Raw genomic sequence first — 25433 nt, forward strand, 5'->3', positions numbered from 1 at the left:
ATCAATATGGTGAATTTTCTGTGAGGACATATTTATGTAATATATATGGAAGGAGTCTCCGGTGTCAGTACTTTGTAGCCGTCATTAAATTTTAGACCTGGTGAAAGTGTTCAGGTCATAAAACTTTCCGGTTTCTTGGTAACATGACACACTGCATTTTTTTGTCTCAATAACTTTAAGTTAAAAATAAAGAGTAAGGTTGGTAAGGGAACAACAGATTAATGTAACTATAAATGGATAAAAGTATGATTTGTCATTGTTTATTTAATAAAAAATTGTTGTATTGGCAAATCGCTGTGTTATTAGTGAAATAAAACAATTAGGGCATTCTGTAATTGGAAAATAATAATAATAATAATGCCTCCAAGTGGATTATTCCTTACATAATGTCCTATCAGTCTTCCTTTTAGTCCTGCTTAGTACTGTAGCATAAACATCACTTCATTCGCAGTGCAATTTGAATTTTAGTATTAGTTTTATGACAAGAAAATTACAGTTACTATTTCTTTCCTGGGTTTTTTTTTTTTTTCAGGCTGATAAGTTCCACATGTATGTCACCTACTGCAAAAACAAGCCAGACTCCAGCCAGCTGATTCAGGGTCAAGCTGGACGCTTCTTCGACGTGAGTTTCTTTTTTCTTGTTTAGGGAAAGACTCGCCAACTGATCTGAGGATTAAGTTCACAGTTAGATGGCAGCAGAGCGCTTCCATAGTGATCCAATCTGTTCATCCCTTTTGCCTTGACTTTATCTTAGACCAAATTTTAGCACTTGTACAAAAAGTGTAATAAGAGGAATTACCCAAACAGGATGTAAGGGTCGTTATGAAATAATTTTTTGTCCAAATTTTTTTTAATTAATTGTGGCTTAAAACACATTGTCGCTAGAATGAAGAAATAGTGCTTAGGGATTTTTTGGTGCTTTTTTAAAAAAATACATATTGTGCTTTTTAAAACAGTAACACTCATTTTTTCAGTAGTGTTACCACTCATTTAAACAAAAGACTGTTGTTAGAAATGTGATAGTATGAAAGCAGAAAAAGTAGCCTGTTTTAATTTTTTTTTCTGTGTGTCATGAGATCCACGTAATGGAGGTTAGGATGGATGCAAATGCAGATAAGAGTTTATTTAGAGAGAGACAGGCAGACAAGTCCAAAACAGGAGACAATAGCGAGGTCAAGAAACAGGCAATGGGTCAGGAGATTGGCAAACAGGCATAAACAGGGCAAGGCAAGACTCGAGAACGAGAAACAAGAAGCAAGATCAACGAACATGAAACAAAACGAGGAACAGGGTACAAACGTTTGGTATGGTGATAACACTCAATACTTCGCAAAGTCATTGTGTTCAAACAGTCTCTTTATACTGTGGTTGTGAGTGCTGTGAATTCGATGCAGGTGTGCGTGATTAGAATTAATGTGAGTGTTCTGGGAATTGCGGTCCATAGCGGCCATGTTTGTAGGCCGCAGTGCAGGATGGGAAATGTAGTCACTGGTTTGCTGTGATATGACCCTGTGCCTCTGTGATTTCCTTTGATTCAATGTAATATTGATTAAATAGTAAGTAAAAAATATTTATTTGACGTTTTTAGCCATTCTTTTATGGTCGAAGAATTGTTTTCCCTGTTTTCTGTCTATTTCTTTTGTCAAAATTTTTTTGTTGTGTGTTGATTTATTGATTGATTAATTCATTTATTGTTTTTTTTATTTATTTTCTAGTTTTGGGTGAAACTGATGCTTGGTATCTCCAATTTCAGTGCTAATAGTTAAGGCTCTGGGTTACTGTTCAGAAAGTTGTGGGTTCAAGCTGCCACTGTTGGGCCCATGAGCAAGGCCTTACCCGTATCTGCTCCTTGGGCGCTGTATCGTGGCTGACCCTGCGATCTGACCCCAGCTTCCTAAAGCCGGGTTCACACTATACGATTTTGGCCACGATTTGGTCGTCTGAGACAAATTTTGAGTATCCTAAAAGATTCCTATAATCCTAGGCTAAAATCTGTAATCTTTTATTGTTGGTTTGATATGTTCCCCGAAAGCCGATTAACGATTGTTGTGTTCAGATTTTTCCTCTGATTAAATTCTGGCAGTGTCAGAAGATTTGAGACACAGTCCTGTAGTGTGGCTTCTCCTACTCCGTACAGTCTTCTTGCATGCTTCCGTTTTTCCCGTCTTGACTGTCGTACAGTCTGACATTAATGACTGAGATCTCCGTTCCTACAGTGTGGCACGGCTTAACAAGCTGGGATATGCGAAGATAAGAATTTCACTGTGATTTGATAAATATACTTCTAATGGTGCTGATGTGTGTGTGTGTGTGTGTGGTTGGGGGGGTTTTGTTTGTTTTTTTAGGAGATCCAGAAAAGGCATGGGCTGGCCAACTCCATCTCCTCGTACCTCATCAAACCTGTGCAGAGAATCACCAAGTACCAGCTGCTGCTTAAGGTAGAGCGTGAAACTTCAATATTACTGGCAATTAACAGGCTATGTTCAGAATGGTGTGTTTTAAATGTGTTATGTGTGTATATGTGTGTGTGTTAACAGGAGTTGTTGACTTGTTGTGAAGAGGGTAAGGGGGAGATTAAGGAAGGGTTAGAGGTGATGTTGAGTGTGCCTAAACGAGCCAACGATGCTATGCATGTGAGCATGCTGGAGGGTAAGAGCTTACAGTTTTCCACATTTAACTCCATAGCAATATAAACATAAAATATAGCATGAAAACGCACCATCAGTTTGGAATTAAGTAGATTTTAATGTTACTCCCATATCATTTTCTGATCTTTGTGTCTGATTGTCAGTCTGATCTCATTTACACCTTCGCTGATTCTAGTTCTAACCTCCACAACATCCTTATGGATTCCAGGTTTTGATGAGAACCTGGCTGTTCAGGGTGAGCTGATACTACAGGACACGTTCCAGGTTTGGGACCCCAAATCTTTGATACGCAAAGGCAGAGATCGTCACCTTTTCCTCTTCGAGATCTCGCTGGTGTTCAGCAAAGAGATGAAGGACTCGTCTGGACGCACAAAATACGTCTATAAGAGCAAATTGCTGGTAGGTTGTGCAGAGAATCAAATGTTTGACGTTATACCACAGCTGTTGAATTCTTGATTCTCATTGGTCAGAAGGTGTCGACAGGAGTTCTGGCTCAAATTCAAATCATCAGCATTGTTAAAATATGTTATCATGCATGTAGTAACATGATATTTTGAAGTTTTATGGAAGGAGACTGTAAGGAGTCTCCAGTATCCATGCTTTTTTTGTAACAGTCCACTGGAAAGTCTTCGAGAAACACTTCCTGTTCCTGAAGACTGTTCCCAGTTTGTTTTGTTTTTTTTGCCTCATTAACTTCTGGAGAGAGAAAAAAGAGAGGCTGGTGAATGAGCGCATTTTTATAGCTGCTATAATGTAAAGTATAATAGGAATGAACTTGTTTTGTGGATGTTCCACAACATTACATAGTTGGGGGTTCCACCCCCGCCTCCACCCTCTGTGCGCGGAGTTTGCATGTTCTCCCCGTACTTCAGGGGTTTCCTCCAGGTACTCCGGTTTCCTCCAGCAGTCCAAAGACTCCAATGCTTTGTAGACTGATTGGCATTTCCATTTTGTCCATACTGTGTGAATGTGTGTGCGATTGTGCCCTGCGATGGGTTGGCACCCCGTTCCAGTTTGTCCCCCGTCTTGTGCCCCGAGTTGCCCATAATAGGTTCCAGGCTCCCCTGGATAACCGGTACAGAAAATGGATGGATGGATGGAAGTATAAGTCATTCCTGAATGAATAAAAACTATAATATTTCTGCTGTATAAAAGGAACAAAATACTTTTGGACATAAAGTTTGTATGTTGTCTTTACATAAAGTTGACTGTAGACTGTAAAGATGTTTAAATCTGTTGCTGTATTTTTTAAAATCTTATTGTAGGTCAAAGCAACGGAGTTGTTATTTATATTTAATTTTTTTATGAATGCCTCAAGAACACCTGGCCACATTAATTGATAAAATTCTGATTTTTATTTTTCACTTAATTCTATTTTTGAAGTCACTTTCCTGTCACTGTTAATGCTCTTACAGACTTCTGAGTTGGGAGTGACGGAGCACATCGAGGGAGACCCGTGTAAATTCGCTCTGTGGGCCGGACGCACCCCGACATCAGACAGCAAAACCATCCTGAAGGTAAACGTTGTGTTAGAAGTTCAAAAGTGTATTTTGCTTGTGTTAAGCTCCGTTGCCTGTAGCTGTAGCCTGTGCACTCACTGTTGGACTTCCTTGTGCACTTTTCCTGTAGGCGTCCAGTATGGAGGTGAAGCAAGAGTGGATCCGGAATATCAGAGAAGTAATCCAGGAGCGGACGGTGCACCTTAAGGGGGCCCTGAAGGAGCCCATCCACCTCCCTAAAACTCCATCCAGACAGCGCAGTGTCAGCAAGAGGTCCCTAATATAATCCCTTTAACTCCTGCTTTATTCCCCTGAACTAACTTTTGTTTTGTTTTGTTTTTTTGTTTTTAAATCTGTCCCTTCTTGTCTCTCTCTACTCCATATTTCTCTTTTTTATCTAATTTTCGAAGTCATATAATAAATGAATAAAGCCTTACTGTGTTTATTTATTTTTTTCATTTATTGGTGTTGATCATGCTTGTATTTTACATGTCATTATTCAGGGAAACAACTGAAGACGCAGACAGTCAGGGTGACGCCAGCAGCCAGCCGGACACGATCTCCATCGCATCCCGCACCTCCCAAAACACAGTGGACAGTGACAAGGTAGGATTACAGCCGTCCTCGATGTGAGGCATTCTTTGTGACTGTAACTGTTTAGAGAGCGCAGTGATTATAAACGTTTGAGCAGAAAAAAGTTCTTCACAAGCAGTTGGAAAAAAAGAAGTTTTACATTTTTTTTAAAAAGGGGGATCAATTCTGTGGGAGCTCAGACGATCCAACACCTTTGGTTCATGTGAGCTCTGTTGATGTAAATGTAAATCATGTCTCATACAGTTTTTTAATATTTGATGTGGTGAGAGACAGCACGTTAACCAGGGGTGTCAGATTCATTTTAGATAACGGGCCACGTTATTGAGTTTAGTGAGATCTAACACATCAGCAACTCCTCTTAAATGTTTTCAATTAGGTGCAAAGAAAAAAACGAGCGAACGCATAAGTTATTCACCCTGGTTGCTGCGAAACCTTGACATTAGAAAGAGACATGGTAATAGTGTCAAATTTGTACCTTGCTAATGAAGAATTACACATCATTAAGACTTATTGTCAGTAGCTGAGTTCATGACCCTGAATTTATTGCTCTATTTTTTTCTCTAATGGAATAACAGAGACTATAACTTTTTTTTTAAAGAACTCAAAATTAATTTGGTCATTAGTACCGCAGGCCGTATGTTTGACACCCCTGCCTGCTCCTTCTAACACTTTATGATTATTAGAGTCCCCAGTTTACATGTTTACAGCTATGATTCCTCTTGTCATGATTTGCCCAACAATGTAAGTACATTTTGATTGATAGTACAGTATGTCACCTTACTGCGGAAATTAGCTGATAAAGCTTTAACCTGCTTTATATGCGTTGTTGTTTACTTGTACCTGGAGTCGCTGTAGAGAAAGGACGAAGTGCTTAGAAGCACACAAATATCTGAGCAGCTCTCAAATCTGTGTTAAATTCCGAGATCTGAATACAAATGCATGTAATTGTAGTATTCGTAATATTAACGTCTCAGCACAAGATCAAATTTGTGGTGGCTTAGTTGTTAGCACGCTTGCGTCGCACCTCCAGGGCTGGGGGTTCAAATCATGCCTCCGTCCTGTGTGCACGAAGCTTGAATGTTCTCCCTGTGCTTCGGGGTTTCCTCTGGGCACTCTGGTTTCCTTACCCTGTCCAAAGACATGCGTTGTAGGCTGATTGGCATTCCCAAATTGTCTGTAGTGTGTAAATGGGTGTATGAGTGTGTGTGCAATTGTGCCCTGCGATAGGTTGGCACCCCATCCAGGGTGTCCCGTGAGTTCCCTGGGATAGGCTCCCCCATGACCCTGTGTGGGCAGTGGTAGCTCGGTGGTTAAGACGTTAGGCTACTGATCGGAAGGTCGTGAGTTCAAACCCCAGCACTTCCACACCACCATTTTTTGGCCCTGAATTGCTCAGATTTATAAATGCAATAAACATCTGCCAAATGCCATAAAATGTAAATAAGCAGTATGGAAAATGGATGAATTTGGGACAAAAGGGCCTGTGTCTGAGTAAGCACCATTAAACTGGGTGGAGAAACAGGTCATCAGTGGTGTGTGTAGAGAGGAAGGAGATGGAAAAAATTACCCTCTCCCATTATGGTACAGTGTGTTAATGGACCTGTATGTGTGTGTATATATACTGTATGTGTGTGTGTGGTTTGGTTTCGATGTTAGGGTGTGTCTATAATCCACACAGTACAGTAATACAGTTTTCTCCTAGTGAATTCTTATGTTTTATGCAAAGTACAGTTCTTTCTTTTCTCTTATTGGCCATATGGTATTAAAATAGCACACAAACATATTTCTTTGTACTATAATATATATTTAGTGGTTTGTGTAATTGGGATTTTGGACAGCATCCTCGCAAACACTAGCATGTTTGTCCCCAATAGTGTACAGAAAAAACCTTATTATTGCATACAGCATGAATCACAGTTTGGCATTCAACTTTCTTCACTTCTGGTTTTTTTTTTTTGGTCTTTTGCTGCTTCGTCCCACTTGATCTCAGTGACTCAGCCCTGTTTCTGCTCAGTACGCTTCTGTGGAAAAGCTCTGTCTGATCTGAGATAAATGCAGTGGTGTGATTTCACTCTGGCAGAAGTATCACCAAGCAAGTGAAACAGACGTGCCAGTGAAGATATGAATCTTGCTAGTGAGTGAATATAAGGAGATTTATGTTAAATAAATGTTCCATTGCAAATATTCCGAGTTTGAAATTTAACTAAAAAATCATGTCTATTTTTGGGAAGGTCGCTGGTATGTGATTTGACATCTCACTTTAACTGTGGCTGTGTGCAGTCAAGTCACACAAGCAGCTAAAATTTTCTGTGTTTTATGCCTCCTTATTTAAACTTTATTACTGATGTATAAAATAAATCCAATAGAGACAGCAAGCTAGGCTAGTTAGCTAGCCAATACTATCCAGGACTGGTAATAGAAGCATGACAAGTGTGAAAGCAGCCAGTGTTGCCAACTTTTCAGAGCCATTTCATTTATAAAAAAGACCCTAGTGACAAATATAGCGATTTTTTGAGCAGATATTACCGACTCGATATGTGGCTGTCCTGTTTATGTTGTTCCCAACGACCAATCCCTGATCACCACTGCTCCTAACAACCAGTCATTAATCATCATTGTTTCCAACGACCAACCACTGTTCACTAATATTCCTATAACCAATCACCATTGTTACCAACAACCAATCCCTGATCACCATTGTTCCCAACAACCAATCCCTGAGCACCATTGTTCCTAATAATCAATCCCTGATCACCATTGTTCTTAACAACCAATCCCTGATCACCATTGTTCCTAACAACTAATCATTAATCGCCATTGTTTCCAACGACCAACCCCTGACCACCATTGTTTTTAACAACCAATCCTTGATGACATTCTTCCCATTGACCAGTCACTGATTACTAATGTTCCCAATGACCAAACCCTGATCACCATTGTTCCTAACAACCAATCCCTCCCTGATCACCATTGTTCCTGACGACCAATCCCTGATCACCATTGTTTGTCCCACCTACACACTTCTCTCTTCTTGGCTTTAAACTTATTGCTGATGATAATTACAGCAATTAAAGTGAGTCATTTCCTGAATCCTTGCTACTACTGCTACAATTTGTCCATGTTCTTGATTTAAACAATAGAATTTGGTATTTTTTGCGATTAAGTAAATAGTCTGTTCATGGTGTAATGTCTTCATTACCAGTAATGTCTTCTATCTATACATTTATTATAAGTTTAAATCTAAATCTGTAATTCTCTATTCTGTTCGATTCTGTTCTTTTCGAAGTGTCTTCAGAAAATGTTCCTTCTTCCTGTAACACGTTTTGATATGCTAGTGATCATGCAATAAATATGCAAATTAGTTGGCCCCGCTGCGATACACAACTTCTTCCCACTAGTCCTGTGAGTCTGTTTCGGTCTTTTGTCCTTTCTGTCTGTCCTGTTTTTCACCCACCTTACAGTAACGCTAAGTATCCTGAGCACAGATGACATTATGGCTTTGGGTTTTTGCTGCATGTGTGGGCGGCTGCATTGGACACCACACTGCAGCGCTAGGAATAAAAAAAAAAACACTGACATATTTTTCCAGACATTTGGCCATTTTGTTGGACAGTGGTGTCACTGTGAGTTTCTTTGCAGCACAGTTTGCACAGTGAAAAACAAGAAACAGCCCAAACAGGAAGCAACATAATTTCAGGTTGGTAGGCCGAGTTTATTTTATACCAACTCGAGACGCCGGAACATCCACAGTGACGACAGTAAGAGCAACCACATCGTCGGTTCAGTGCGCATTGATGCGACTGTAATAAATGAATTAACACTGTTATCATTGGTATCATTAGCCAGTTGATTTTGGCTGTAACAAAAGTACTGATGCAGAAAGGATTTCAACTCTTAAACTGGCAGCTTCATCCTAAAGCATATTTTCAGTAACTACTATGAATGAATACTACGAATTATTTAGTAATTCCTATAAAATTAAGCAGAAATAGTCTGTGGACCTGCCAACAAAACCTGAGAATTTAATGACAGGACAAAAAAAACATTATCGTAACAAAACAAAACAAAACAAAAAATAAAAACGTAGTTAGGAGATCATTGACGAATTAAAATACCTGAATAATTAATTTATTTGTATGTATGTTGTGAGACACAGGGTGCAAAACCAATCAGGTTTGTGCATACTATTGTTAGCCCTGCCCACGAGTACCACCAAATTACACTCTCCTCAAGGTTTTCGGAAGTATATATGTCTTAGTCAGTGTAACCGTTATGGTCATATGAACAGTATTAAAACTTGTGTGTGTGTGTGTGTGTGTGAGAGAGAGAGAGAGAGCGAGAGAGTGTGTGGCTGAATCCACATACTGTTATTACCCAATCAGACCATACACACCCACATATGCTGTTTGACCTCAGGCTCTTTGCATGTAATCAAGCAACATCTTTTTCTATCTCTCTCTCTCTCTCTCTCTCTCGCTCAGGCAGGACTACACTCAGCTTTAGACCTCAGTCTTAGTTGTGCAAAGTTAACCCAGCACATCAGCAGCTCATTACCATGCACAGAGAAGTTTGGGTAAGGGGGCGTGGCTACACTTTTTAGTCTAGACAGACAGCCAATCAGAGTCAGGGATATTTTTGCGGGTTTTTGGTTTTAGGCTGGGTATTTGGATGAGAGACTCTGGCAGTGTCATGCCAAAGTGGAGAAGCTTCACACAGCCCAAGGGTACAAGACCTGTGAGTAACGCTGACATTTGTTTTACTAATAATACAGCTTTATTATAAACAGTTTCTTTATATCATTTTTTTTTTAATTTCAAGCTATTTTTTTCTGATTTCTCAGATAGAAATGCCTTTATTTTACATCATTTGTTAATTCTTGGAGAAGAGGGTCTGTAGGATAGATTGCAGAAATACAGGATATTTTTTAACCTGTTGTGGAGTATGAAATGAATTGAGAAGTGTATAAGGAGGATTAGGCAAAACAACAGTATGGCTTCTGTGTGTTTTTAGGGAGGAGAACTTATTTCCATCTCTCTGTTTATGCGTGTGTATATGTGTGTGAAAAGTCATAACACTGTAATGACACATTGTAACCTCACACCCTCAACCGCTTGCTACTTTATCATTCATTAATACTGAATTTTACAGAAACAATTCCTACATTTAAATATTATATAGTGTCACTTTTACGTTGTGGTTGTCTCTTCAAGATGTTTAGTAATCACAGGTGAGAAATTGTTTGTCGTTGTACTATTGTTATTTAGAATTACAGTCCACATTATATTACATGAAGTCGAAATAAGGTGAGCCCAGCACAGAGGTGAAGCGGGTAGCGTTGCCGCCTCACAGCTTCACGTTCGATCCTCAGCTCTAATTACCGTCTGTGCCGAGTTTCACATTTTCTCCTCTCCACCTGGGTTTCCTCTGGCTTCCTTGGACCTCCCAAAACATTCTAGTAGGTAGATTGCCTATGCTAGGTGTGAACAGGTGGGCCAAAAAATTTGTCAGCCATCTTTGCTCAAAAAGATGATCAATCGGGCCAATGATGCTACAGACATCCGTGGCCAGGAGTTTAGAGAGCAAAAATGACCGTGCTCTGTGGGTGGGGGGCACACTCTCTCCTCTGTCAATCACATTGACACTAGCCAATCGTGGTCATCTGTGCGCTTGTGTATGCGGAGGAGGGCCAAAAGCACTCTCCTCTACAGCATTAGCAGCAGTTTGAAAAGATGCAGTTGGCTGGCTTTACACATCCCGGAGGAAGCACGTGTTGAGAATGTGCAAAGCTTAATTAGGAATATGGTTAAGAATTAAATATATACACTAGTTTTGGTTTACTGAACTTTTCTTGATCCCAGTATAATTGAATATGTCTTCATTATAATTATAGTAATAAATGAAGACCTTCTATGAGCAGGGGTGCGCAAACCTTTGACTGTTAGTGTGGCTCAGTGTGTGTTTTGAGTTGCACTAAGCATGAGCTCACTCTTGGAGTGTATTCTCTCTCTCTTGCTCAGGAGGGAGTGGCTGTCTTAGCTCTATTCAGAGTGTTTGTCCAGTTAGATTTATTCCTAAAGTCTGAAACTCTGATAACCTCACCTTATACAAGCATAACATTACGTAAGATGCAGCAGAGGAAGAAAAAACACTAACAGGTTTACCCTAAAAACCAGTGCTGAGGGTTGCGCTTATAGGAACCCATGGTAGAATATGAGCCTATGCTATACTAACAATATCAAACAATGCATTATGAGTATGTCTGGTTTATTAGATTTGTTCTTTTTACTTTCATTTTGATGCCTCTGAGAATTCGCTCCATGTGGAGGACACCGTGTTCCATATGGTGGGAATTCCTGGCCAGATGTGGAGACTCAGAATGGGAAGCAAGGCGTGCTCCCTTGAGGAGGGTGTTCCTCTCCTCCTCTTCCTCCTCCTCCTCCTCTTCCTCCCTGTCATCATTGTCATCATCTCACACTACTTTTTCTTTATTGTTACTCTGACATGTTCTTGAGGGATTCTCGTAGAATTCAGATTAGAGTTAGTTTTTTTTGTAGGCACACAAACACACCCACAAAACCTTTCAAGAGAATAAAAAGACACTACATATATAGAAAGCCCAGATTCGAATGGAAAAATACAGTAAATATGGATTTACAGTATTGTACACACGCTGTTATGTCGAGCAACTCACAAAAATGCTTTGTTGTCCAGAGAAGACAGTGCTCGTAGAATGTAACCGAATATGAATACTTTATTTAGAATAAACTGTTTATAATGTGTTCTAAACAGATGCAAATACAGATAAGAATAGGAGGCATATTATTCCTGTTTTTTGTAGAACACTTACCCACACAGGGTATCGTGCTGAAACTAGAGATGTCACATACTTTCACACGAGTTGAAGGTTGTGAGCAACCTGTCCCAGGACAAACACTCGTTAAAAGGTACATGAGTTTCTTTGACGAATGAGGTGTCCGTTCATTCATCCTTAGTAACTGCCTGTTCAGGGTTCCAGATTTGAGATTTATTTAGACTTTGAGAAATAGAACCACCTACATTTGTTAGAAAATATTGCAAGCAGGTAGAAACAAAAATAATAGCTAAGCAAGCATGAATTTTCCTAATTGAAAAGTTATGAAGCTGAGGTCGAGGAACTATCAGAGCCAGAATTCACACTCCATGCTGACACATTTCTACTTGTGAGGGTTTTTCCCCAGTGTTTCCAAGCACATGGTTGTTTAATTTTTTTAAAAATTGTACTTTAGGCCACACCCACTTCACAGATACACATAGTGACATTCCAATACACTACTAATACATAGTAAATGATTAATTTATTAATATTTTAGTCTAGAAACACTTTTTTCATTTTTCCTAAAAAAATTTTAAGCCTGTCTTGGAGTATTATTAACCTCTAGATTAAAATATATTTTCTTTTGTTAGCAATTTTATATATTGCGGTGCATGTCATATTTTGATATGCAATTTATTTTTTTTTTCGTAATGTAAGCCGTGTGTTTCCGGTCTGGGCCGGTGATGCCTGCTCAGCTCATACACATGCTGATGTGAAACAGAGGTTGGGGAGCCGATCACTGAGCTTCAGTCAGATCAGTTACAACTCCCAGAATTCTTTAATACAGAATGCTTTAATACAGCGCCAACATCCTGGGGCAGGGGTCAAAGGTCAGCTTTAGGGATGGGCAGGAAAAAGAGGTTGGGGTAGAGTTGGCTATAGTGGGTGAAGTACGCACAGCTGTAAAAACTGAGCACTTCCATGTTCACTTTACTCACTGAGTGATTCATGCACCCAGAAAGAGATAGAGAGGGCGACAGTGTGTGTGTGTACTCTACATGCATCTAAACCTGATCTCCAGTTGAGATAATGTGTGTATGTGTGTGTGAGTCAGGCTGTAAATACACAATCCCTGCTCTTCTTCTGCTGACAGCAGTAGTGTTAATGACTCGGGTGGGTCATGTGCTTCTGTCACAGCAGGGAACAGCTATATCACACACACACACATACACACACATACACACACAGATATGTTCTGTATCCTCCCATCCTCCTGCTTTCTCTCTAACTTGCTGAGTTAATTTATGTAAATATCTTAAAACAATGGTTCTCAAATCACGGTCCAGGAATCCGTGAAGCATAAACACATGGTTGATGTCGCTGATTTTGAAATCACAACCCACCATTATTAAAGTTAGGATATTTATTATTGAGTTCTTATAGGTATTTTGCTGTTTGACTGTCATTTAGGTTTACCTTCATAATGCCATTTCCCAGAATGCACCACTACAAACATGGCCCTACAACTACAACTCCCATTGGAACACACAGACACTTCTCCTTCTTCTGAGGACTAATCACTCACACCTGTTCTCTATCACACCACACTACTTAAGAGACTCTCACACACACAGCCATTGTGAAGTATTACATTCAGTTGCCCTAGTCACTGTATATTACCAAGCCGTTCCATTGATTTGTCTATTTTGGTTTTGATTCTGCTTTGCCTTTGATGTTGATTTATGCCTTACCTGTGCTAGCCTGTTTGCCTAATCGCCTGACCACTACCTGTCTTTGTTTATGTCTTTTGCCTTGCCCTCTGAATATTATTGTTACGCTCCCGCCGGCAGATAGCACTGCAGCGTCGACATGCACGAGACTCTTGTATATGAACATGCGCCTTTGTTTGTTTTGGTTCTCCCCCTGTTTAAGCATTAGTTGATGTTCGAGGGTGTGTCTTGATTTACTCCAGGTGTTTGTGTTTTAGTTTGATTGTGTTTGTTATTTAAACCCCTCGTGTGGCTGTGCACTTCGCGCAATATTATCCGTGAATGAGTATTAGAACCTGAATGTAACGGTGAATACGCTACGCATGCTAAGCAGTCCTGTTTGCATGTCCCATTCTCGTTCCATGCCTTGACTTCAGTTCTATGTTCAACCCGTTAATCTTGTCCAGTATAGATCGTGTTTCCTGTGTATTGTCTGCTGTGTAAAAATAAAGACGGTGATCTGCATCTGCTTCTGCTTCCCGACCTGTTTCGTAACAATTATAATCTTTATTAAAACTCTTAACTGCAATTGCATCTGTCCTAACCTTCCTTACGTGACAAAAACAAGTAGCTTAATATTGTCAAATAACGTCAACTTGAATCTAATAGCAATTTGAATAAAATGTCTGTTTATATATATATATATATATATATATATATATATATATATATATATTATTATTATCCCTTCAATATAGATATCAAAATATTATTGTACACATTTAAATTATGTACATTAAATAATTACTGAAAGAATATTATTTTACATTAAAGGTATCCCTGGCTGCGAAACGTTCAAGCACTCAATGCCTCTGTCTTCTTTCTCTGTTTATTAAAATCATTTTCAGCTTTTTGAAGAAATTCAATTTAGTTCCTTCTGTATTAGCTTCTGTTGGTCTACTTGTTTAGAAATATTTTCTATGTCCTTTTACTTTGACTAATGTTAGCTCTTGAGACAGAGACAGAAAGTCCTGGAGGCATATTTGCTTCTGATTTTTAGAGGCTGATACATGAATACGTGAGCACATTGTTAGAATGGGCAAAATGTAAAAATTTGAAATCGACTTTCGACATCTAAACTTCCAAATGTATTTCAGTTGTGGATTACTGGAATTTTCTCCTTTTTTCCTTAGGCTAAGGAGCAGTTTGTTTATTTCGTTGAAATTTATTATCCTAATATCATGTAACCATAGTTGGAAAATGTTCTTTAAAAACAGAATGGATAAAACATGTTAATGGGATAATTAATGGCTGTATCTTTGTATGTGTCCAGTATCTTTCTTGCCTACCTCCCTTTTTACCAGGGGCATGTGGATGGAGCTAGAAATAGTGCAATCAATTGTCACAGAATTGCCCTGATAATGTCTGAGCGGCTTTTCGAACACTAGGGAACATTGATATTTAGTAACAGTGTAGTAACGGTAACAGTGTAGTCTTTAACATTGGGTTAAACTGCTCCCTCAGTTTTTCTCCTGACTTTTTGTCTCTTAATCCCATTGGTAATTTAGCACACAAAATTTCATCATGGTGTTGTAGATTATGTGTCTGAATTATTTATATGACTTGCCCAAAACTGTAGATTTGTGCCCAAGAACTGCTGCTGTTATCAGAAATTCAATTCAGTTTTATTTCTACAGCACTTTTAACAATGGACATTGTCCCAAATCAGCTTTACAGAAATATATAAATTCAGGATATAGATTTTAAATGTGTGAATTTGTCCCTAATGAGTGAGCCGGTGGTGACGGAGGCAAGGAAAAACTCCCTGAGATAATATGAGGAAGAAACCTTGAGAGGAACCAGACTCAAAAGGGAACCCATCCTCAGCTGGGTGAAACCGGATAGTGCGATTATAAATAAGTCCCTGGAAGCTTCTTGACAATATACTCTTATACTCAGTTAGTATTGATTCTCTTTACTATTAAACACCTGTATACTTGAATGATTTATAATCCCACTGTAAGGATTATAGTCTGGTTCCTCAAACAGGTTTCTTCCTTAATGTCACGTAATGGAGGCTGAGAAGGAAGCAAGTGCAGGTTAGGTGGTTTAATAGAATAGTCCAAAGGATAAGGCAGAAATCAAGGTACATAGGCAGACAAGGGTCAATCGAACAGGCAAACAGTCCAAACTAGGCAAGGCAAAGAGACAAGGTCATAAATGAGAACAAGGTCAAAACCAGAATAAACAAACACGGTATCAAGGCTTGGTAACGACAGAGACTTAAGGCAACTGAGCATATACGTTGCAAAGAGTGAATGCATAGAAGGTCCTTTTAAACTGTGGTTGTGATTGTGCTGTAAATTGGATGCAGGTGTGCGTGATTAGAATGAAGGTGAGTTTTCTGGGAATTGCGGTCCATGGCGGCCATGTTTGTACGCCGCAGTGCAGGATGGAAATTGTAGTCACTGGTTTGCTGTGATGAGACAGAACCCCCTCCCGAAGCGCAAAAATACACTCCCTCCCCTGGCGGTCCTGGCCCTCTGGGCAAAATGTTCACACAGCCCCTCAGGTTCCAATGCAGGCATTGTCCAACAAGTGGCAGGTTCCTCAAGGAGCCAAGGAGCAGACATGAGGCTGGGGCTGGTTTGCCGGGGTCATTAGGCGATACCTAGGCTTGGGAAGTTGTGTCGTCAGCTTTAGACGGGGGCTTGACTTGGTGGGCCGTCTTGTCTGCCTTTCTTGAGTGTGGAGCGACGTCCTCAGTGGAGCAGGGAGGCGGAGCGACGTCCTCAGCTGTATAGGGATGCTGAGCGGTGCCCTCAGTCACGCAGAGAGTCTGAGTGTCATTCTTCACCGACTCTGCCGGCTAAACTCGGTTGTCCGCGTCAGCAGACTCGGGCGTGAACATGGTCTGAGATGCCGTCTCCTCGACCTCCGACTGGAACTTGGCGTGGGAGGTCGCCTCGTTGACCTCGGTCAGGAACGTGGTGTGGGAGGTCGCCTCGTTGACCTCAGTCAGGAACGTGGCGTGGGAGGTCGCCTCGTCGACCTCGGACAGGGACATTTCTTGGGAGGCCCGTCTCTTCGACCTCGGACAGGGACGTGTCTTGGGAGGTCGTCTCTTCGACCTCGGACAGGGACGAGTCTTGGGAGGCCGTCTCTTCGACCTCGGACAGGGACGACTCTTGGGAGGCCGTCTTTTCGACCTCGGACAGGAACGTGTCTTGGGAGGCCGTCTCTTTGACCTCAGACAGGAACTTGACTTTATGCTGGAGCTCTGGAGATGAGACAACCTCATGTGTCTCGTGCTGGAGTTCTGGGGAGGAGGTCACCATGTTGGCCTCCAACTGAGGCTTTGGACAGGAGGTCGCCACTTTGACCTCCAGCTGGAGCTCAGCAGGTGAGACCACCTCGTGGGTCTCAGGTTGGAGCTCTAGAGATGAGACAACCTCATGTGTCTCGTGCTGGAGTTCTGGGGAGGAGGTCACCATGTTGGCCTCCAACTGAGGCTTTGGACAGGAGGTCGCCACATTGGTCTCCAGCTGGAGCTCTGTGGGTGAAGTCGCCATGTTGACCTCATGCTTGAACTCCGGAGATGACACTCCCTCATGTGTCTCATGTTGGAGCGCTAGGGAGGAGGTCGCCACATTGACCTCCGGCTGGAGCTCTGCGGGTGAGACCAACTCGTGGGTCTCAGGCTGGAGCTCTGCACTTGCTCTCTTGTGGAGCCATTTGTGGGCATGCCAGCTGCCCTTGAAACATTCCTGAGAGCAGAAATATGATCCGGGTATCCCAAGTTTACTACAGGTGGGACACTGTAGCTGGGCTTCTTTACAGCAGCCTTTGGTCTTGCAGGTCTGTGTCACCCCACCACTGCCCTGTCGGCTGGGGGCTGAAGCTGAGCTGTGGAGGCCACCTTGTCGATCCATTCATAGTAAGTGTGGAACAACAGATCATTCTGGCCCACTACTCTGACTCCTCTCAAGAGTTCATCCAGCCTGCAGTTCTGCCCTGTATTCCCAAACTCCTTTGAAAATAGTTCCGCAAACTGAGTTATTTGGGCGAGGGCACTGGACCCTGTACTGGCCAGATGCTATGCCCATTGGTAGGCTGGGCCATAAAGCCAGGACACAATGAAGCCGAGCCACTGCCTTTTGTCTGGCTTGGGGTTCACCAGGCTTGAAAAGTACATTTGGCAGTGGAACATGAACTGCCTCGGATAATCACACAATCCATAATTCGGATCCGGGAGGTCTATGTCAGTCCGCTGGGGAAACTGGACTGACCTGAATGGTGGCCAGACATCCCCATGTGCTCTGGCGTGACACTCTCCTCGCTCTCCTGCAGCTTCCATGTTGCAGGCAAAGTATTCTGTCACGTAATGGAGGCTGAGACGGAAGCAAGAGCAGGTTAGGTAGTTTAATACAATAGTCCAAAGGATCAGGCAGAAATCAAGGTATATAAGCAGACAAGGGTCAATCGAACAGGCAAACAATCCAACCTAGGCAAGGCAAAGCGACAAGGTCATAAACAAGAACAAGGTCAAAACCAGAATAAACAAACACGGTATCAAGGCTTGGTAACAACAGAGACAGAAGGACCTTTTAAACTGTGGTTGTGATTGTGCTGTGAATTGGATGCAGCTGTGAGTGATTAGAATGAAGGTGAGTTTTCTGGGAATTGCGGTCCATGCTGGCCATGTTTGTAGGCCGCAGTGCAGGATGGGAATTGTAGTCACTGGTTTGATGCGATATGACACTTAATTTGTCTCAGAAAAATGTTCCTAGCCTTTGGCTTGCTGATTAAGGATCAAAAATCCTCATTTCGATTTCTATGATAATGTCTGTTATACAAATTGTGTGCTTCAATGATTTTGTAATCTTTGTGATTTTTCTCTCCTCTGTCCTTACTATAGCTCTCGGGTGGTTGTGAACACACAGTGGTGCTGCAGGACTTTGTGGCGTGTTCGGCGTGTGAGCTGAGTGTGCACTCAGGACAGACGGTGGAGGTGTTGGAGCGCTCGAGCGATCGACCTGGCTGGTGTTTGGTGAGAACCACAGAGCGCTCACCCCCTCAGGAGGGACTCGTGCCCAGCAGCACCCTGTCGGTCTCACACTCACGCAGCAGCGTCGACATGGACTGCTTCCTCCCCTCCGGCAAAGGTAGGGGGAAAGAAACGGAAGAGTCGTTCACACACGGCATAACCATAGAGTGTGTTTCAGGTGATCTGATCACAAGTGGACAGCACTAGTGTAAAATGTGATCCGATAACTCAAACCACTTGCACGAATAATCAGGGATAATAGATGTGATTTGTAGAATGCATCCTGATGTGTCCCCAAAATACATTAAAGGATGACCTACTGGGGGATTGGCTTAACCAGAAATTCTGATCACATGTAATCAGGCAAGACACATTCAAAACACATTCAAGACACAAGACACACATTATCAATTGGATTACTCCAGACAGACACTCCTCTAAATTCATTTCAGGTAAGATATAATTTGTCCCATTGGCTCAGGCCATATATTTGATGTGGCAGGGAATCAAACCCCCTGCTTTTTTAATCTCAGATTTACAAATGGCAAACATTTTAGGTGTTTAGAAACCTTATATTTTTTTAGGATTCACTTCTTTTTATTCTTGTTCTTCTTTTTTGTTTCTTAGGATAGCATAGTGTAGTATAGCATGGCATAGATTAGTATAGTATAGTAGATAGTATAGTATAGTAGGGTTTAGTAGAATAGATAGATATAGTTAATTCAATTAGTATTGTATAGTATGGCATGGTAGATAAAATACATTCAATATAATAGTATACTATATAGAATTGTTATAGTATAGTGTAGTAGAGTATGGTATACTTCCATCAAAACTTATTCACTCAGTCTCAGCTCTGGAGCATGATAGCATGACACTACATGCACTCTTGTGTTTGTCTGGACCTCCCTAAACCATGGTATGAATTTCATGAAAATTGGAGAACAATGATTTTTTTCTCGGCACAAAATTCAGATGAAAATTTTTATGTGCTTAGGATAACTCAGGAGTGCACTTATTTTCATTCTATACTGCTCCAATAGCATAGCATAGCATAGTATAGCCTAGTATATGTCAGTACAGTATAGTACAGTATAGCTCAATATAATCTAGTATGATGTAGTATAGTACGGCATAGTATAGTATAGGACAGTACAGTACGGAGTAGTATAGCATACCTTAATATGTTATAGTAGATATAGTAAGGCAAGGCAAGTTTATTTATATAGCAAATTTCATACACAATGGTAATTCAAAGTGCTTTACATAAAAATGATGAAGAAAATACTAGGTATTTAAATAATATACAAGAACAAGAAATAAAAGTAAGAAATAAAAATTAGAAAAATGCATTAAAATGAGCAGGAGATAAAAAAAAAAGAATTGCAAAAAGTTACAGAGCTGAAATGATATAGCTCAATCAGTAGAGTGCAGCATAGTGTTCAGTCAGAAAATGTGAGGCTAAATAGATGTGTTTTCAGTCTGGTTTTTCTAGGTGGCTAGAATTTGAGCACGTCTTACTTCTTCTGGAACCTGGTTCCAGCCACGGGTGGCATAATAGCTAAACACTGTCTCACCTTGTTTAGCTCTCACCATTTCTAACTGACCTGATCCTAATGATCTGAGAGGCCTGTTCCATTTATATTCAGTAAACATATCTGTAATATTAGTAGATGTTGCCAGAGCCATATTTCCCTGCAGTTCCCGCCTGGTGTCCCACTGAAGCTAAGCAGCGTTAAGCCTGGTTGGAAGTGGTATTAGTGCAGCCAGCAGAGGGTGCTCACTCTGTGGTCTATGTGGGTCCTAATGCCCCAGTATAGTGACGGGGACACTATACTGTAAAAACAGCACTGTCTATCAGATGAGATGTTAAACCGAGGTCCTGACTCTCTGTGGTCAGAAAAATCCCTATATATATCCCTATAATTCTATATATTTGCACAAAAATTGAAATGCATGTTCATGACAAGATTCTGTGCCTAGGTCGGGGTGTAATCATTCATTAATGTTAACATCAAATAAATCTGATTGAGCTGAGATTTGCTATAATTTATAAAGATGTTTCAACAGTAGGAAAGCTGGAAAAAAAATAGTAGTTTCACTTTTAGTAAAATATTTCAAATGGTTTGTTTCGAACCTGGACAGATGAGCTGGGTTCAGGAACTAAAAAAGATCCCAAACAAACATTATTCAAGATATACTTTAAATAGTTTGTGTTATTGTTGGTATTATGATTGCTCGTACAATATATAGGCTATGAGGAATGAGCTGTAGTCTGGAAAGGACTAGGTCTCATCTGTTTTTGGGTTGAACTTCACAAATGACCTCAGAAATTTACATTTATTTAAGGAACCAAAGAAGGCAGCACTCCTGGGCCGTCCTGCATACTGTGCTTTCTGGTTAAAGAATAATTAGAATGAGCTTATTAATTAACAGATCAGGAGAGTCATGGGAGATGCTGATGATGATGATGATGATGACTGTAGGTTTCCTGCTGTGCTTTTGAGCCTAATGAAGAGCCTCTTGTGTTGACTGAGGCTTGAGACGTGTGGTTACTATATTAGTGCTAACTCACATGATGTAGTCTTCTGAGGGGTAAAAACAGGAGGCAGTTGGAAGTTGTCATGAAAATATATCACAATTTCTTTATGTTTCTAAGACTAATTTTATAATAACCTCAATAAAAGTTATAAAGTGACAAGATTAAAACTTTATAACTGATAATGTAACCATGACAGTTAAAGTGGTGACAAGTTATTTTAGTGTTTGGAATTTTTTTTATTTTAATGTTGATAAGGAGTCATCAGGAATATGCTGCGGATTTCTGTCAGTGTTGGAATGGGGTCAGCTATGTTTAGAGTTTATGTTCTGTATTACGCAACCAACAGTATTGTCCTCTTCTCATTTCCCCTTATCTCACAAGTCCTATTTTCCTCAACTTGCAAGACGCACATTTTAAACATCTCCTCACAAGCCCTTTCTTTCGAATAGACGGCCTGTCTGTTTAGACCTGTTTGCTGTTTGGGCCTCAAGTTGGATATAAACTATTCCTAAGAATAGGAAAAGGAAGTAAGTGGGATGAAACGTGGCCTGGTAGAAAAACACCAGAACTAACCACCTTGTGGAATGAGGTAAGCTGAACAGGAAAGTGTCAGGAAAGTGTCTGCTGAGCAGCAATATTTCAGTTTGTAGGATTTTTTCACGTATTCTGTTATCTCAGATATGATCACAAAACCAAGCTTTAAACACTCATATTTACAGTACATTTCACATTTAAGCCATTTATGGTGTCCACATATAGAAATATATTAGATCACTTTATTAAATCACTTCCAAACTGCTCCAATGGTATAGACATTATTTTCCTGATTTTATTTCTGTATGAAAGTGACAAATGCAGTCTAAACCTTTTACAGCCATGTGTGTGTGTTTGTGTGTGAATTTAAGAGTGCATCTCTATTGCTAAAGTAGGTAAGGAGACAGGCTGAAGGTGCTGAAACACAGACGCTCTTTTTTAAAGTGGGCCACTGCGGTATGCTTGGGATGTGTATAGCAGGGGACATGCACGCACACACACACACACACACACACACACACACACACACAGAACCACTTGCTTTATTGCTTAATAATCTTTTTGTGATTTCCAGTAACCAGATATAATGTTATTCCTTGGTGATTAGTTCATTATTCAAAACGACTACAACAAAACAACTATACAACTATTCTCTCTCTCTCTCTCTCTCTCTCTCTCTGTCTCTCTCTCTCTCTCTCTCTCCGCCCCAGTCCCTCCTCTGTGTGGTGTAGAGTAGGACAGACTGAATTTTCACACTCAGCTTTAGTGCCAGACAGACCCTCTGTCTCCATCTCTCTGTCTGTCCCTCTGTCTTTCTCTCTCTCTCTATACCTGTCACTACATCTCTCTGTCCCTCTGTCTGTCATGCAAAGTTGGAGATCGTGGAGATCGTGTTCTTTTGGAGAGTGTTTCAGGTGGATTATAAAAAAGGTGTGCTGTTGTGAGGGGACAGGTGCGTACGTAACCTTGGTTATGTCGTTAAGACATTAAGGGGTGAGTGGTGTGTGTGTGTGTTATGTGTGTGTGTGTATGTGTGCAGCGTGACATAGAGGTGAGTGCATGTGCAGATTTTGCTAGATTTTCCAGTCTGCTATATGCCATTGAGACGAGTGTGTGTGCACGTGTGTGAGAGAGGTATTGGACCATTAAGTGTGTTGATAAGGTCACAATGCTGATAGGGGAGAGCCGGCCGCTCCACGCTTAGTTAATAATCAGGTTCATTCTGAGGCTGTTGGAGATTCTTAAACTTTTGACCTCAGTGCTGCAGAGCAGGTGAGTAACCCTGAACCTCATGTTCAACCCTGCAACCTGCGACAGGACACACACTGAACCTACAGACACTTTCAGAGGAAATGTGTTGTTTTTGTGTGGCACAAAACGTTTGTCTCATTTACTTCAAAAGGCTGTTTATTTAACAGAATATATATTATATGGTTATATACGATATCTCTCTCTCTCTCACTCTCTCATATATATATATATATATATTCAGAATTAAAATAAAAACAAAATGTAAAATAAAATAATTTTTTTTAAAAATTGTTAATGCCTGACTGTTAATTTTTGTCCTTATTTCTTTATCACTTTAGATTGTGAAAAATAACATTCTGTGAAATTTAGAACAATGCTCGCATTATAATGCTAACATTAAATGTTTTAAATGCAGTATATACAATAAAAGTATAACTTGATGCCTGAGTGTTTATGAAGCTGTATTAAAAAACTAATTTTTTTATACCTAGTTTTATATTCCTAAACATTAAGAGAAAAATAAAAGAATTAATAACTTAATAAATAATACATTTAAAATACATCACGTACAATAAATTCACAACTAAATCTTTGACTTTTTTTTTATGTCTTCAACCCTTTAATCTCAATTTAAAGATGCTTTATTTTTGATTAATTTCGATTAATATTTGATTCCCAATTTCAGTCTGGGCATGTTGTAGTGTTTTTAACAAAACTACTACATACTTTAATGAGCTCAGGTACAGATGACAGAGATGATATTTTTTGTAATGTTAAATTTGAAGATAAAAATGTTTTTAAATGTTACATTTAAAGATCTTTCCTATGTTATTAGAGTCTTTTATGTTTGTCACCTTCTTTCTTCATCATTCCCGACTTGTCCTTCATTTCCTCCCTGGATTTTGTTTTCTGACTATTTGTATCTGTATATGTGCATGTTACATACACGTGTGTGTGTGTGTGTGTGTGTGTGTGTGTGTATATGTGTATCTAATCTTGCACTGTTTTCTTCTAACCTAATTTCTGACCAACACTCCAGTGGCTTCTGGCTCCTGTTTGCTTTGTAGCTGTGTTTGATTTCGACTGAGCTGAGATAAGACATCTCGGTTATGAATCTTTTCCTATTCTTTGTGTGTGTATATATATTTATATATATTTTTTTTACCAGCTTGGATTGTACAGCTAACCCTCGTATAGATATGTGCATATTTGTTTAAGAAATAAGAAATGTGCAACAACAGAGTTTTGCAAGCAGTCAAGTTTGCAAATGTTTTATTCATTTATTTTTACATTTATTTCTGAAGTTTTTAGTTGAATTAAGCATAATGAAATTGTATTCTATGGCTTCGATTTGTGTACAAGGTTTCAAATTCAGGTTTATAATAATAAAATTGAGGTGCAGAAAGTTTGAATTCAGTATTTAGAGTCACAATTTTTTTAAACTACTATACTACTACATTATTACACTACTATTACATCACTGGTGATCGAATATGTGCTCCTTTGCCATTCTCTCTCTGCGGTTGTAGTGTTTTGAGAATCTGAATCTAAATTTGAAGATCTGAATTTGTAATGGATCGTGCCACCAAATATTTCATACGAACACTCTACACCTAATTATTATAAACTTGAATAAGAAACCTTTCACACAAGTTCAAGCCATGGAGTACAATTTCATTTTGAAGTAACTTGAATAGAAATTTAAATAAAGACATAAAAATCACATTTGTAACTGAATTAAATTCATATTGTCATTCTGTAAAATTTCTATTTTCTCATTTTTGATGCTTTGGGTTTAACAGTCAGTATAAACCCCCCCATTTCAAATAGACGATTTGGGGGTGTTTTTCAGCACAGATTGATTGAGATGGAAAAGATGATGCATACAAACTTGTTGTTGAATGTTCAGATGTATAATTGGTGTAGGTAATGAATAACAAAACATATGATTGGATAAAATGTCTTGTTTGGTGTTGCTGTTCATAGTAAAACTATTTCACATCTTGAAAATCAAGCAGCAAATAAATAAAAATGCAAAACCTCTATGATCCAAAATATCTTCATTGCTAAACTGTGAAGTAAGTAAATTTGCCATTATGATATATTTTTTTCCTGTTAAGCCACTGCTAATATTTCTACGACAAGCACAAAAAAATCCAAAATTATTAAGCAATATGATCACAAACTTTCAAGGGCTACTATGCTTTAGCTGCAGTGATAAGAACAATACTATTTTTGTTTTATTTTATGTTACTAGCTATAGTAACAAAGCACAATTACTGTTTTTCAGTACTTTCCACCTCGTAATTCCCCTCTGTGCATTTGGTTTGAAAGTGAAAGCGTAGAGATTCTGTGAAAGAACCGCTCCCAATAAACAGCATAACCTTGTCAACCCTGATCACACACAACCTTTGTCTCATTTACAGAGAGAATATAAGAGAACAGGAAGCTATTTTTCCTCTGAGAATGATAAAATTGTTGAATCAACAAATTACATGTACATGTTTTAGCTAGTTCAGATAGACATGTGTATAAACCAGAACCTGCTATGAGTCTGAAGTTGTTGCCAGGTTGGAATGGTGATGATCAAATCAGCATCATCTCACCGCTGAAATAAGATGGTTTGCTTTTTATTATCTCAGTTCAATTTTTTAAAAGTACTATAGTAACAAAGCACATTTATTTTGGTACTTTCTATCTCTCTTCCTCAATCTCTATCTCCATGTGTTTGTTGCTATAAACATGAGGTTTGAAAATGAAGGCATGTGGGTGTTGATGCATTACACTGACCCTCTGGCACAGTTTCACTTCCCTGA

General features: G+C 39.7%; 1 protein-coding gene across 3 annotated transcripts in view; it reads left to right on the top strand.

Moving 5' to 3' along the window:
- The window catches only part of kalrnb (kalirin RhoGEF kinase b), an 88720-nt gene that overhangs the window by 50824 nt on the left and 12463 nt on the right, over window positions 1-25433 (top strand). The window contains exons 27-34 of one of the 3 annotated variants that reach the window (XM_053637230.1): window positions 533-622; window positions 2346-2438; window positions 2538-2649; window positions 2857-3047; window positions 4064-4165; window positions 4278-4420; window positions 4651-4753; window positions 18162-18408. In XM_053637230.1, the coding sequence (XP_053493205.1) occupies window positions 533-622; window positions 2346-2438; window positions 2538-2649; window positions 2857-3047; window positions 4064-4165; window positions 4278-4420; window positions 4651-4753; window positions 18162-18408 (1081 nt within the window). Of the gene's footprint in view, window positions 1-532; window positions 623-2345; window positions 2439-2537; window positions 2650-2856; window positions 3048-4063; window positions 4166-4277; window positions 4421-4650; window positions 4754-9072; window positions 9476-18161; window positions 18409-20298; window positions 22319-25433 lie in introns of those variants that run through there. The other 2 variants (XM_053637231.1, XM_053637232.1) reach the window with 2 other exon arrangements.

Source organism: Ictalurus furcatus, chromosome 12 (assembly GCF_023375685.1).
Source record: "Ictalurus furcatus strain D&B chromosome 12, Billie_1.0, whole genome shotgun sequence".
NCBI lineage: Eukaryota > Metazoa > Chordata > Actinopteri > Siluriformes > Ictaluridae > Ictalurus > Ictalurus furcatus.